Here is a 14,704-nt window from a genome sequence, read left to right on the forward strand (position 1 = left end):
GCAGTCTGGTGGCAGACTTTTGGAGTTGTGATCCTAGAAATATGTTGTAAAATCTGCATTCCTTCCTAAATGTATTCATTATGTAGTAATTTCTTATGCAACTCTTAACTTGGTAATTTGATAATATAATTACAAGTCATGAAAGAAATGATTTGAAAAGTATCTTTATGAGAATTACGGCTATGCAACAAGTGCTGCAGTAGGAGGCTTTATCACATTTATGAAACCAAGAAGCAGTATTCTAGGCTGAGGATTTCAGGTATACACATTGTTGTTTTTGGTGTTGAGAAGTAAGAAATGTGTGGGCTAGAAGCAAAGTATTAGGCAAAATGCACAAAACACGCTTTTTATTAGACCCAAGATTGACTGCAAACTGTATTTTAAAGGCTACTAGTAGCTTGGCCCATGTGATATGTGCTCCTTTTAAGAGGGGACATAGCATAGTTTATCCTTTCCTTTCCTTTTTCACAAATTTATCATGCATCTTTTTCACAAATTGCATTCCCCTTTATGCTTTTGATTCATTGGTACGTTCATAACTTAATATGTTGACACCTGTAATAAACCCAAAGTTAGCTTCTCATCATCTCACCTGCTGTCTTTAGTTACTGTATATCAGAATGCAAGTGAAGTGTGCTGCATCTTTAAGAAGCATGTCAAGGCTGTACGTGCATGTATAAATTCCAGACACGTGCACTTCCCATTGCCATTTTGTAAGAGCAGCCAGAGTGAGAGCATGCGCGATCGTAGTTAGTTTGTATATAATTACTGAAGTTAAAGTCAGTAAACTTCCATAGTTATGTATTTGTATAAAATAAAGCTGCTTAAACAGAACTCACGAAAACTCTTCTATTGTGTCCAAAGCAGGAAAGCGACATGGTGTCAGAACCAGGATAGAAGAGAATAAGATCCAGAGCCATGGGCTGCAGAGGTAACAGTGAAGGTAAAACTGAAAGAAACGAGTAGAAAAAGAGCTAGAAAAGAATCGAAGGTAATGAGAAGTAGCACAAACTATTTATTTGATAGAAGAGACAAAACATGGCATTACAAAGACACAAACCGCATTATTGAGCAAGCGGAAGGCACACAAAGTTTGTTGGCTAAAAAGAAATGTTTAAAATAAAGGTATTTGATGAAATGATTAACAGCCAAAGCAAATATTTAAAGATAAAACAAGCATGTTTAAAGTAAAATGAGTGTGTTTAAAGCAAAGCTGGGCATGAGTAAAACGAGCACAAGAAAAGTTCATTAGGCATGAAAAGGGCTTAAACAAGCAAAACAAATTTAATAATGGCAAAAAGGGCACATTAAGCAAAAGTAAAGCAAGGCGACTGCATGTGTTTTGGCAAAGTGCTATGTTTTGGCATAACTATGACGTATTGTATCAAGAGCATAACTAAATTATTTGAAGTATCTCAAAGTGTGTAAAAGTGCTTACAGTGGGTGTTTATTACTGTGCATGTATTTTAAAGAGATTATTGTGTCCAAAGTGCAATTACTTCGTGAGATACAGTCAAAGTATAGCTATTTCAAAAAGTGTCTTGTGCTTGGGTGTGTCTATTCTCAAAGTGATGCCATTACAGAGTGATTCTTCCACTGTAAAGAGTTGCCTAGCAAGTTATCGCCATTTTGGGGATATTTCAGTGTGCTGTATGCAGTTATTCACAAAGTGTAACTACTTCAAAATGCTATTGAGTTTTGGGCATGAGAGGTCCAGTTTATTCGCATTGTGCAGTTATTTGATATATTTCTTATATCAATAAGAGGTGATTTATTGCAAAATGATATTACAAGAGTATTACAGTGCCCGAGAGTTTATTCCACATGCATCGTAAAGTTGTTTGAGATGTTTGTTAAAATGATGATAAATGACTTTGGCATTTTGCAAGAGTGTTAAAGTGCCCGAGAAGTTATTTTGCAAAGTCCAACTATTCAAAGGTACTACGAGTTTGTTTATCAGCATTATTTTGAAAAGCCCAAAAGGTATAAATTCAGAAGTGCAAAGACATTGGACAAAGTTATGAATACTGGCAAAAGTTTTTGGCATATGTGCATGAATGTTTTTGTGCTTATTTGCAAAATCCTTCATTGGTGTGTTTTTATATGGCAGACAAATTTCGAACGCCCCTACCACTTGTATTTGATCAGAATATTGCAGAGACTTGGAGAATATTTGAGCAAGAGTACGATATTCTTATACAAGTAGCTTATGCAGATAGAGATGCACACACCAGGGCATTCATTTTGCTAAACCTAACTGGGTCAGAGGCCATAGAAAGAGAGCGTTCATTTGTGTATGCACCTGCAGTATATGAAGGAGAAGGTGAAAACCATCATATTGTTGTGCAAGCTTAATCAAGAGAAGACCCAGAGTGTTTGAAGTGCAAGTTCAGGGGAAATGTATAACCCCCAGACAAAGATTACATTAGAGATGCATTTGGTTTACATGAGAGGTCAGAAATCAGGGGAAACATTTGCAGCTGATATAACTGACCTGAGAAACCAAGCTTAAACATGTAGGTTTGGTGACTTAAAAAGTGAGATGATAAAGGACAGGCTTGCGTGTGGTATTAACAGTGCTGCTGTGAGAAAGATTTTACTTTGTGACAATGATTTAACGTTGAGCAAAGCCATAGAGATTTGTCAAATCCATGAGGTGACTGAAAAACACACGAGTATGCTTGCGAATGACAAGAGTATGGTTTCAGTTTGCTCCAGAGCAAATGTAGATAATATGCAACACGTGGCAAACAAAAGCAGGCCCAAGCACATTGCAGCTATGAGGCTTTCAGGAAAGATACATAGCTTTCTAGTAAGTAATAAGAAAGGAGCACACTCCAGCTCATTGCAGTACAAGCACGAATCAGCAAAACCCAACTCTAGCTTTATTAACTGTTGCAGTTGTGGTGCAAATCATGAGTCTAAAAGAGAGAAGTGCTTAGCATTTGGTCAGCAATGCTACAAGTGTAAAAAATGTAACCACTTCCAAAAGTTTTGTAAATCAAGTAAGTCTCACACAGTTGTAAAGAAACGTCACACAGAGAAACAAGTTGATCAAGTAATGCCTAGGCAGACCGCTTTCTATGTAGATGGTGTATCAGTGCTTGATGAAAGAGTCGATGCAGTGAATTTATTAACAAGAAGTGTTTTGTACTGTCTGGATTAATGGAAAATCCACAGAGCTTAAAGTAGACACTGGTTCAAAGTGTAATGTTATATCAGCAGACACATTTGCTAAAGTGAGAGCTAACGAACAACTCAATGTAGCCAGTAGTGTGAGACTTGTTGCTTATGGAGGTGAAGAAATTCAAACCGAAGGTTCAGTGATGTTTTCATGTTATTTGGCCGAGAACTGTTACAACTTGTTATTCTATGTAGTCTGAAGACCATTGCAATCTTTATTGGGTCTCAAAGATAGTTTAAGAATGAATCTGCTTTTCTTTGCTAAAGAAGTCCGTCATGTAAGTGCATTTCTGAGTTCTAATTTTTCTGAAGCCATTTTCTCAGAATATGCTGATGTTTTTGATGACAAGTTAGGCAAACCTCCAGTTGTGTATTCCATGAAGTTAGACCTCGAGGACACTCCAGTAGTCAGACCAGCAAGAAGAGTTCTGATAGCAATGCAGGATAAAGTTAAGACTCAGTTGGATAAAATGGTGCAGCAAGGTGTGATTTGTCCAGTTGTAGAACCAGCTGAATAGGTGTTGTCCATGGTAGCAGCTCACAAAAATGTCTCAGATGAAATCAGAATATGTACTGACCCAAGAGATCTGAACAAAGCATTAAAGAGATCGTATCAGCCGATGCGCAGAGTTGAAGAGGTCGCACCCTTAATACCGAATGCCACTGTTTTCTCTGTCTTGGATGCAAAGGGTTCATTTTGGCAAGTGATGCTTGATTGCAAATCTTCATTTCTAGCTACTGATGGTACTCCATTTGGCAGACTTAGATTCCTAAGTATGCCATTTGAAATTAATTCTGCAAGTGAAGTCTTTCTGTGTGCAGTAGAGCAATTTTTGGGGGGGTTATCCTTCTGCCATAATAGTAGATGATTTATTGGTTAGAGGCAGTGGTAAAGCAGAGCATGACAGAAGCCTCAAGAAAGTTCTAGATAGAGCATGTGAAGTAAACTTGAAGCTCAATCCTTGGAAGTGCAAATTGAGACTTCCAGAAGTTACATACGTAGGTCATTTGTTCATGAGTACAGGCTTGAGACCAGAAACAACCAAGCAAGCAGCTATTCTTGAGATGTCAGCATCAGATAATGTACAAGCTCTGTAACATTTTCTAGGCATGGTCAACTATTTAGGCAAGTTTATACCAGACTATAGTTAGTTGACAGCACCTTTAAGAGAGCTAACGTGCAGAAATGTTGCATAGTCATAGTTGGAACAGCACCAGAAGGCATTTGAAGACCTTAAGCAGAAAATTGCCACCCCACCTACCTTAAGATACTATGATGTGAACAAACCAGTTACTCTTTCCTGTGATGCTTCAAAATTTGGTCTTGGTGCAGTTATACTTCAAGAGGGCAGACCAGTAGACTGTGCATCTAGAACAGTAGCCCAAACTGAGATGCATTATGCTTAGATTGAGAAGGAGCTTTTGGCAATAGTATTTGCATGTTCTAAGTTTCATGATTATATTTATGGTCCAGCTATTCAGATTGAAATTGACCAACAACATCTAGTTACTATTCTAAAGAAGCCTATGCATTCTGCTTCAGCGAGATTACAAAGAATGATGCTCAAACTGCAAAGGTACAATTTCAAAATGGTCTACATGAAAGGCAAATTGCTTTCTCTGGCTGATACCTTATCCAGATTGCCCAGAAATATGACAGAATAGCTTCATGCAGAGAATTTTACTTTGATGTGATGTCAGTGCGTAATTATTCTACTACTAGACATGATGAGTTGAGAAATCACACTCAGACTACTCCAATTTTGCAGAAGCCTTCACTACATTAATGCTGGATGGCCCTCAAAGCAATCTAGTGTACCACCTAAAGTGCAAACCTATTTTCCTTACAGAGATGAATTGTTGATTGAAGATGGCATTATTTTCAAAGGTCCTAAAATTGCTGCTTCTGATGTTCTTCGTGTTTCATTGTTGCAGTCATTACATTTGGGGTAATCTGCTGGCAGGTTGCCCTCAGTCAGCCTGATTAGCAAAGTCTTGGGTCCTGCGTCGGTCGCTGTCCCTTCTTCCATGACGTCAGGTCATCAGGGGTATAAAACATGCAGCCAACGCCATTTTCATCAGTCTTTCTTGCCACGCGGTGCCCGAAGCAGAAGCAGTTCACAAGTGCCGGTCGACCAACTCCTGAAATTTACGTTTTTGAGTTTCAGAACCAAAGTCTTCAACCTAAAGCTAAGTACCCCATTGGGGAATCTTTTTCTTGCTCCTTACCGATGTCAGTAAAAGTTAATAATTGTATTACTTGTGGGAAGCAAATACCTCCATAAGGATTTTCATTTGTACTATATTCCTTGCCTAGGCCCTGACCACAACGTGCCTTGCTGTCGGTTTTGTGCTAAATTTAACCAACGCACTATTAAGCGTCGGAATATTTTTGCATCTAAATATTTTGGCTCAAGATTTAACTATCCAGAAATGTTGTCGGTTAGCAATCCAATTACCAGAATTCATAAAAAACGCAAAGAAAAAGACAGAGACAGACCGTCGAGGTCCAAATTCGACGACAAAGCTTCTCCTAAGCCAGTCGCCGGTACTCAGTGAGGTGCTTTCGCAGCCCCTGATACCCACTGCTTTTGATTCGCAGACCTCTACTGAGACCCATTCGGAGTCCGGTATGCCAAGAGACACTTTAAGTACTGAACCCGCGAATGTCTCTTCCTTAGATGGGTCTGGAGCCGCTGAGCAGGCACCGGCTTCTGAGGGCGTTTTCAGGCCTAAAGATTTGTATATTAAACAGATGCCATCTTCAAAACCAAGGGCAAAACCAACTTCTATGTCTAAAAAACTGACGCTTGGGCCACGTGCACAGGCCCTTAGGCCTAAAAAGCAAATGATCAAAATGGCTGAGGATTTAATTACCTTGATCAGGGGTTTCCAACCCCCTCCTGCTAAGAGGCCTAGGCAAGGCACTGATTATGAATCTTCAGATCAGGTTTCCATTTCTTCTGATTCCTCTTCTGATCAGGAATTATCTATTCCACCTTATGAGGACTCTGATGCAGAAGAATCCATCCCTTCTGCTTCTCCTCCTGAGGATTTTTCTTTTGGAGAAACTTTGAATACCTTAAGGAAGGGAACATTTTCATTGGGAGAGTCAGGATTTTTCAGAATCCAAAAAGAGGCTTAGGGATTTCCTCCTTCTTCCTCAGCATAGGTGTTTGGCTATACCTCCTGTTCTAGACATTGTTGATGATGTTTTGTCAGAATCCAGCATGGCTCCTGATTCCCTGCCTCCAGCTCCTAGTAAGCCAGACAGATGTTACAGGGTTCCTGACTCCCACAAATTTCTTTTTAAAAACCCTACTGCTGACCCTGAAACAATTTCTCAGGGTCCCAAGGGTGTTAAGGCTTCTACTGCTAAAAATCCTACCCCTTCTGATAGACTCCAGGGCGCTGGATAGATGGGGTAAGAAGGTTTACACGTCGGTAACCCTGGCAATCAGGGCTTTAAACTGTCAATTTCATATGCTTAAATATCAGCAGCATGTCATGGGCTTACTTAAACAGAAAATGATGTTGATTTCTGACTGTGTGGAAAATAAAGAGTTACAGGATTTATTGCATTCAGCTGAGCAAGTTGGAAAGCATACTTTGCAATGTGGTTTTGATTCCTTGGAGGCCTCTTGCAGGGCCGCTGTAACTGGATCTGTGATAAGAAGACATGCTTGGCTCAAGGAGCAAAATATGCCTGATCATGTTAAAGCAAAATTGTTGGATGCTCCTTTACAAGACAGTCGATTTGGTAGTAAGGCAGAAGAAGTTTTGAAAAAGATGGAAGACAAAGCTAAATCTATGCAAACTGTAAAAGATTTCCTACAAGTGTGGCCACCCAGGTTTAGTAGGCACTGGCCTACTAAGAATTGGTCCTTTCCAGTACCCACCAGAGCCGCTCAGGTCAAACCCAGACACTCCAAAGGCTCCAGGTTTCAGTCACAAGAAACTTACAGAACAAAACAATGGGGTGTCTCCACCTCCAAATCTGGAAGTATCAAGGCACCTCCCGACGGTAAACTGTCTCAATGACTTTCCTCTGCCATTTCAAAGCATTTATCTTTTGGCAGCCCCTTTGGGGGGAAAACTAGCACTTCATGCACAAAATTGCCATCTAATTACCCTGGACAAGTGGGTTTTAAATATAGTATCCCAGGGATACAGATTTCATTTCCACACGTTGCCAATTCCAAACAGATGGCCCGATCTGCCTCCAAATAAGTGGGCAGAGGCCCAGAAACAAGTTATGTCCCTCATGAATATGGGGCTATTCAACCAGTACCAGAAAAGGAAAAGGGACAAGGTTTTTATTCAAGACTTTTCCTGGTACCTAGAAAAGACAAATCATGGCGTCCAATTCTGGACTTATCCATTCTAAATACTTTCCTGGACATTTCTAAATTCAAGATGCTGACTCTACAACAGTTACTGCCTATGCTAGGCAAGGATGCCTGGTTGTTAACTCTAGTCTTAAAAGAGGCTTACCTGCATATCCCACTCAGGGAATCTTGCAGAAGATACCTCCGCTTCAAAGCAGGCTATTTGCATTACCAGTTCTCTGCACTGCCCTTTGGCTTATCTACTGTGCCCAGTGTCTTCACAAAGTGTCTGGCACCAGTAATTGCATTTTGCAGACAAAGAAACACTGAAATCTATCCTTATCTGGACGATTGTCTAATTCAGGCAGAAAACATGGACACTCTTCTACAGCATCTGGCGTTTGTAAAAAGGCCTCTAACTTGCCTAAGGTACACCATAAACGAAAAGAAATCACAACAGGTACCCTCTCAAAAAATTACATTCCTGGGTGCAAACTTGAATACAACTGCCCAGATGGCTTACCTCACGCCAGACAAACAATTCCAATTGATGACTTACTTCAAACAAGTGGCCACAAAAACCCATTTATCTGCAAGACAAATTCTGCAGGCCTTGGGGTTCATGGCTTTCTGCATTCTTCTAATTCCATATGCAAGACTGCATATGAGGAAACTTCAATGGTACCTAAAAAGCTTATGGAGTCAACATTGTCACAGCCTGGAAACAATGATTCCTGTCATTTTTTGCCTGCAGCAAGAGTTCCTATGGTGGGCAGAGGCCTGTCACCAAAACAAGGGACTGTCATTCATTCCACCCCCTGCCACCCAAACCCTGACTACAGATACATCAGACTATGCTTGGGGGGAGCATCTGGCAGGGAGATGCATTCAGGGCGAATGCAGCCCAAATCAAATGCACCTGCATATCAGCCAGAAAGAGATGCTAACTGTACAGAATGCTCTGACAGCTTTCAAGGACTTTCTTCATCCAAGATAACTACTGATAAAGACGAATAACACCACAGTCATGTGGTACATAAACAAGCAGGGGGGTACCCATTCCTACCTCCTTTGCAGACTAGCCATGGCTTTGTGGAACACAGCCTTGACTTACCAAATACATCTACAAGCTCAGTTCCTGCCAGGAGACCAAAATACTCTGGCATACGAACTAAGCAGAAATCTTATGGACCCACACGAATGGAAACTGGATCTGCAAATCTTCAGCATGTTGACAAGCAAATGAGGGAGCCCAGACATAAATCTTTTTGCCTCACCCCAAAACTATCAGTTGGACAAACTCTGCACAAGAATCCATCACAAAAAAAGCTTGGAAAGCGGATGCTCTATCCTTCAGCTGGAAAAACCTATCAGTCTATGCTTTTCCACCTCTGCCTTTGCTCTCCAAGGTATTACTAAAAGTCAGACAGAAAAAAACAAAAATGATTCTGATTGCTCCAGACTAGCCTTGCTAACATTGGTACCCGCTCCTACGCAATAAGTCACACCTTCCTCTGTGGTACCTGCCTTAGACACCTTACCTACTGTCTCAGCAGAAATTTCAAATTCTACACACTCGGCTCCAAACTCTGAATCTTGCAGCATGGCTAATCAACTAATTTCACCAGTTACATCTCTCAGCAAACCTGTGATGGATGTCATTTTGGAGGCTAGAAGGCCTAGTACTATAAAATCTTATGCTGATAAATGGAAAAGATTATGTGCCTGGAATCAGGCATAAGGAATAAGCACAGCAATGCCCAATATTCCTCAGATTTTGCAATATTTAACTGAGATGCTTCACAAGGGCCTGTCTTTCTCTTCCATAAAAATCCACGGCTCTGCCATTTCAGCTCATTACAACACAGAGCCTCCCCTCTTTTCTCATCCCCTGCTAAAGCAGAATCTCAGAGGGGCCAAAAATTTAAGACCTCCCAGGAGAGCACCAACTCCTGCATGGGACCTTAATTTTGTGTTGGAAAAACTCACCCTGCCTCCTTTTGAGCCAGCTGCTACTGCGGACATAAAATTTCTCTCTTGGAAGACAGATTTTCTTTTAGCAGTCACTTCAGCTAGAAGGATCTCAGAACTACAGGCTCTCATGGCAGTGGAGCCTTTTATTATTTTCTACCCAGACAGGGTAGCGTTCAGGACCAATCCATCCTTTATGCCTAAAGTGGTATCTAGTGTGGCTCTTAATCAGACCATTCATCTGCCAACTTTTTCCCCAAATCCACAGAACAAGGGGGGAGTGGATTCTGCATTCATTGGATATACACAGACAACTAAGATTCTACTTGAACAGGACAAAATCTCTAAGAAAATCTGAGCAACTACTGGTGACATTTGCTGCAAGGGCAGAGGGAAAGGCTATCTCAGAGCAGACTATTTCAAAATGGATAAGCCATTGTATTAGTTTCTGCTACATGCATCATGGTAAACCTGTCCCCAAGGGGATCAGATCCCATTCCACCAGGGCTGCATCTACTTCTGCAGCCTTTCTCAGAGGGGTTCCTACCAGAGACATTCTAGAAGCTGCTACCTGGAGCTCAGTTCATACGTTCACCAAGCATTACCATTTACCTCTCTTCTCTAAATCCAGAGCAGGCATTGCTACTGCTGTCCTGCAGGGTCTTACAGCTGCTCCTAATGCTGTATAATTTCATCCTCCCAACCATAGCTTTGAGATTCTATCCAAATGTAATGACTGCAACAGTGAAACATGAAGAACATAGTACAGTTGTGTACACTTACCATAAATGTAGATGTTCAAGTGTATACACTGTTGCAGTCCTGGTTACCCACCTGCCAGCCCCCTACTTTTCTCTTTTTATACCTCTTCTTTCTGTTACTATGCTCAAAAGCCTTTTTGTTGTATTTGCTTTTATTTGTTGGTATATTTTTGTGTTCTAAATTACATGTATATATATATATATATATATATATATATATATATATATAAATATAATTTTTTTTTTTTTTTTGCTCCCCATTTGAGGGGCACCTGACATCTGGGGCAAGAAAAACTGATGAAAATGGTGTTGGCTGCATGTTTTATACCCCTGATGACCTGACGTCATGGAAGAAGGGACAGCAACCAACGCAGGACCCAAGACTTTGTTAATCAGGCCGACTGAGGGCAACCTGCCAGCAGATTACCCCAAATGTAATGACTGCAACAGTGAATACACTCGAACATCTACATTTATGGTAAGTGTACACAACTGTACTTTTCCTTACAATAAGAATATATCCAGATATTGCATTCTGGTCACCCAGGATCCGCATCCACTAAGAGAAGAGCAAGAGAGTTAGTATTTTGGCCTTTATTACCAAAATACAGTGATAAAGTACTTTCTTCTTGTTCAGTATGCAGTAGTACTAGACCGCTTTTACAAAGAGAGCCACTTCAACTAAGTCCAGTTCCTGGACTACCTTGGTCAGCAGTTGCAGCTGATATCTTTGAGTGTAACAATCAACCCTACTTGGTTTTGGTTGACTCTTATTTGAATTGGTTTAAGACTGATCTACTACCTAACCTAACATCCACTGCTGTTATTACTAAGTTGAAACGTCATTTCTGATTTCATGGTCGTCCACACAAAGTTTTTTCTGACAATGGTACACAGTTTACTAGCCAGTTGCTTCAGCAATTTGCTAAAGAATGGGACTTTGTACATGTCAGTAGTAGTCCTGAATATCCTCAGTCAAAAGGTCTAGCTGAACGTGCAGTACAGAGTGTAAAGCAGTTACTTGAAAGGTCAAAGCGTGACACCACTGATATATTCTTGAATTTACTTAATCTCAGAAACATACCCCGTGATGATATTCTTGGCTCACCTGCTCAAAGACTACTTTCCAGGCAAACTAGAACTACTCAACCCATTACTTCCAGTTTATTGAAGCCTAAACCTAACAACAATAAAACCATCAAGGCTCAGTTGGTTAAGAAGCGTAATATCCAGAAATCTCATTACAACAGATCGAGCAGATTACTTCATCCATTGAGGGAAGGAGAGATGGCACGAATCCAGACAACAAAAGGTTTTGATCAAATTGGACAGATTACAGGCATCTCTGCCAAGCCAGGATGCTTCCTTGTAGACTCCAAGGGTGTGGAATATAGGAGGAACCGTAGACATCTTCCTGTACCAGAATCATCATCACGATCACAACATTGTTTCTGTGATGCAGACTTCAAATCCAAGAATGAATCAGACACTGTTCCCATACCAGAATGTGTTCAAAATTCTGATTCTATTCCAGAAAATCTTCCAGACATTCCACAGGTCAAACATTTTACAGTGACAGTTCCAGTTGCTAAATCTAATTCCCAATCTTATGTCATACGATATGGACGAGTATTAAAGCCTAGTGTGAAGTATGCAGCAATGTGGACTTGATTGTGTATGTATATATGTGTATATGTATATATGTATATATATATATATATATATATGTATATATATATATATATATATATATATATATATATATATATATATATATATATATATATATATATATATATGTGTGTGTGTGTGTGTGGGGGGGGGGTATGTGTGTGTTCTTAGTATTGCGTAATGCATGACAAAGAATTACCTGTATTTTCTGCATGCTAAACAGACTCATAGTGTTGTATGACCTATTTCTCAAAGAAGGAGGATGTAGATCAGAGTTCAAGTGAACTGTGCTGTATCTTTAAGAAGCATGTCAAGACTCAGACTATTCATGACTGTATAAGAAAAGAGAAAAAACTATTCCCTTTTATTTATGTGACATTCTGATTGAATTGGATATTTATATAATTAATCTTCAGGCCAAATGTAAATACTGTATATAGTTAATGATCTTGTTTCATTTGTTAGTTAATATATTAATAACATATATGACGATATTTTTCTTTTTTTTTTTTGAGAAATCAATAAAACACTTGAGCAAAAAAAAAAAAAAAAGAAGCATGTCAAGGCTGTATGTGCACATATAAATTTCAGACACGCGCACTCCCTAGTGCCATTTTGTAAGAGCAGCCAGAGTAACAGCATGCATGAGCGCAGTTGTTAGTTTGTATAAGAGTTACTTAAGTCAGTAAACTTATATAGTGATATGTTTGTATAAACAGAAGCCATGAAGACTTCTATTGTGTCTAAAGTAGGAGATCAACAGTTATGTAGTAATCAGATGCACAATTTATTTCCTCGGCTAGATTTTCAGATTTTATTTCGAATGTTTTTCCTTCCCAAAGTGATGAGATAAAACTCCAGCCTAGTCAGCTGACAGAATCTGCTGAAGGAGATGAAAGATATGAAGAACAAGGAAAGTTGGAAGAAAGTTTTACTATACATTTGGGTAAGGAAGCTAGACAAAAGCAACATTTTTATTATTTTAAATTATGCTAAACTGCACAGTAACAGTGGTGAACATTAACTATGGTATTTGTTTCTTGTCTAGCCCATTTCTATAGATCTCTAGCTGTTAAGGTCATTGTCTATGACGGACTTTAGTGATTTGCTTACCATTTTCCCTTTTGCTTATCTAGGGGAGCTTTCTATGTAGGTTGTTTTACACTGTTCAAATCTAATAGATGTATTGGTCACTTTTACTGGGAAAAAATTAAAATGACCATTGGGCATACCATGGACTATTTCCTTTTTTCATTATCATGTTTAAATCTTATCTTTCTTGTGTTGTGCTTCTTACTTAGTATACCAGCTTAAATTGAAGAAATATGCATACATCAGGCTTACATGTCACATAACCTTTTATTTATTTGTTTGCTTATTTATTGTCATTATTTTTTTATGATCAGCTGTAGCTTTGGGCTGTTGAGCATAGCCATTTTTTTCTGTTATTTTGAACACTGATGGATTGTTGTGAACCTTGCTGGTGACAATGGGTAGGTGTATTTCTAAAATGACTTTGGTTGACATCATGAATTGCATTACTAATATCAGGCAACTTATTAGTACATGTTTTTTGCCTGGCCTAGCATTCTTTATTTCCCAGTCATCTGAGATCTTTTTTTAGATTTCCCTGTTCATTTCTCACCATGCTTAGGAGAGGGACAAACTGTCCTTAAAAATTGTCTTATTAATGTTTATGAAGTCGTGTCACGTCAGCATATCAGTCAGTAAGCCTACATTCCCTCCCACTTTTGCTTCTGACTTATTCTGACATAAGGTACAGTTTAAGCTGACTTTGTGTATATTTGGGATGTGTGCACTTCTGCAACATTGCAGGGTATTGGATCTACCATTAGCTATCATTGGAACATGTAGACATTACTCCCTGTGGTGGTGATGCAGACATGCATATCAGTCAGTAAGCCTACATTCCCTTCCACTTTTGCTTCTGAGTTATTCTGACATAAGGTACAGTTTAAGCTGACTTTGTGTACATTTGGGATGTGTGTGCTTCTGCAACATTGCAGGGTTTTGGATCTGTCATTAGCTATCATTGAGACATGTAGACATTACTCCCTGTGGTGGTGATGCAGACATGCAACAGTGTCTCATTTAGAGACGACCTAGCTAGTAAGCTGATGTTTGTAATGTAATGCATTGCCCATTGGACATTAGACTTGCCTCATGTATACTGTGCTGTAGTTTACATTCAAACATATGGAGAATCCAGCTGACCAAGACCAGTGTTTCATTAAGATCAGATGCTTCTTGCATATAGACTGTATACAGCTGCCCCTTCCCTTCCTCTTGCTTTCCCATCTTCTGTCTGTCCCACAGTCCTTTGAATCCCACTAACACCTGCTCAGTAGTTCAAATTATGATTCCATCCTCTTCAAAAAAAAAGGAGCTGCATAATTCAGACTTTAATTTCATATTTCTAAGCTGCCATATCTTTCCATTTCAGTCTTCCTTCATAATGGTAAGAGCACACACTGAGACACATACATGCATACAAGCACTTTGTAATGCAATGAATCCATGTCATGTCTCCCCTAGGCCCTCCTTTAGTTTATACTGCATTTATCTGTTGCTGTTAGTTTTCAACTCCAGTCCCTCATCCACAATGCCATCTTTGCTCCTTTTCTTTGTAGACTATCCACAAGCTGGTTGATCTTCTCACTTTAAAGTCTTCAAAACATTTGCTGAATTCCTGGTTTGGTCTTATCACTGCACTTTGTGGCAGAGTAACATCTTTTTCCCTTGACTACACTCCTTTCACCATACTGTTTT

At 39.5% G+C, this 14,704-nt stretch overlaps 1 protein-coding gene across 3 annotated transcripts in view; it reads left to right on the plus strand.

Moving 5' to 3' along the window:
• Window positions 1-14,704, plus strand: part of CCHR11.PART0H12orf4 (chromosome chr11.part0 C12orf4 homolog) — a 919,017-nt gene that overhangs the window by 198,911 nt on the left and 705,402 nt on the right. For 2 of the 3 annotated variants that reach the window (XM_044087562.1, XM_044087561.1), the window contains one exon: window positions 12,718-12,860. In XM_044087562.1, the coding sequence (XP_043943497.1) occupies window positions 12,718-12,860 (143 nt within the window). The remainder of the gene's footprint in view (window positions 1-12,717; window positions 12,861-14,704) is intronic. The other variant, XM_044087563.1, reaches the window with a different exon arrangement.

Source organism: Protopterus annectens, chromosome 11.part0 (assembly GCF_019279795.1).
Source record: "Protopterus annectens isolate FY-2018-M chromosome 11.part0, PAN1.0, whole genome shotgun sequence".
Classification (NCBI taxonomy): domain Eukaryota; kingdom Metazoa; phylum Chordata; order Ceratodontiformes; family Protopteridae; genus Protopterus; species Protopterus annectens.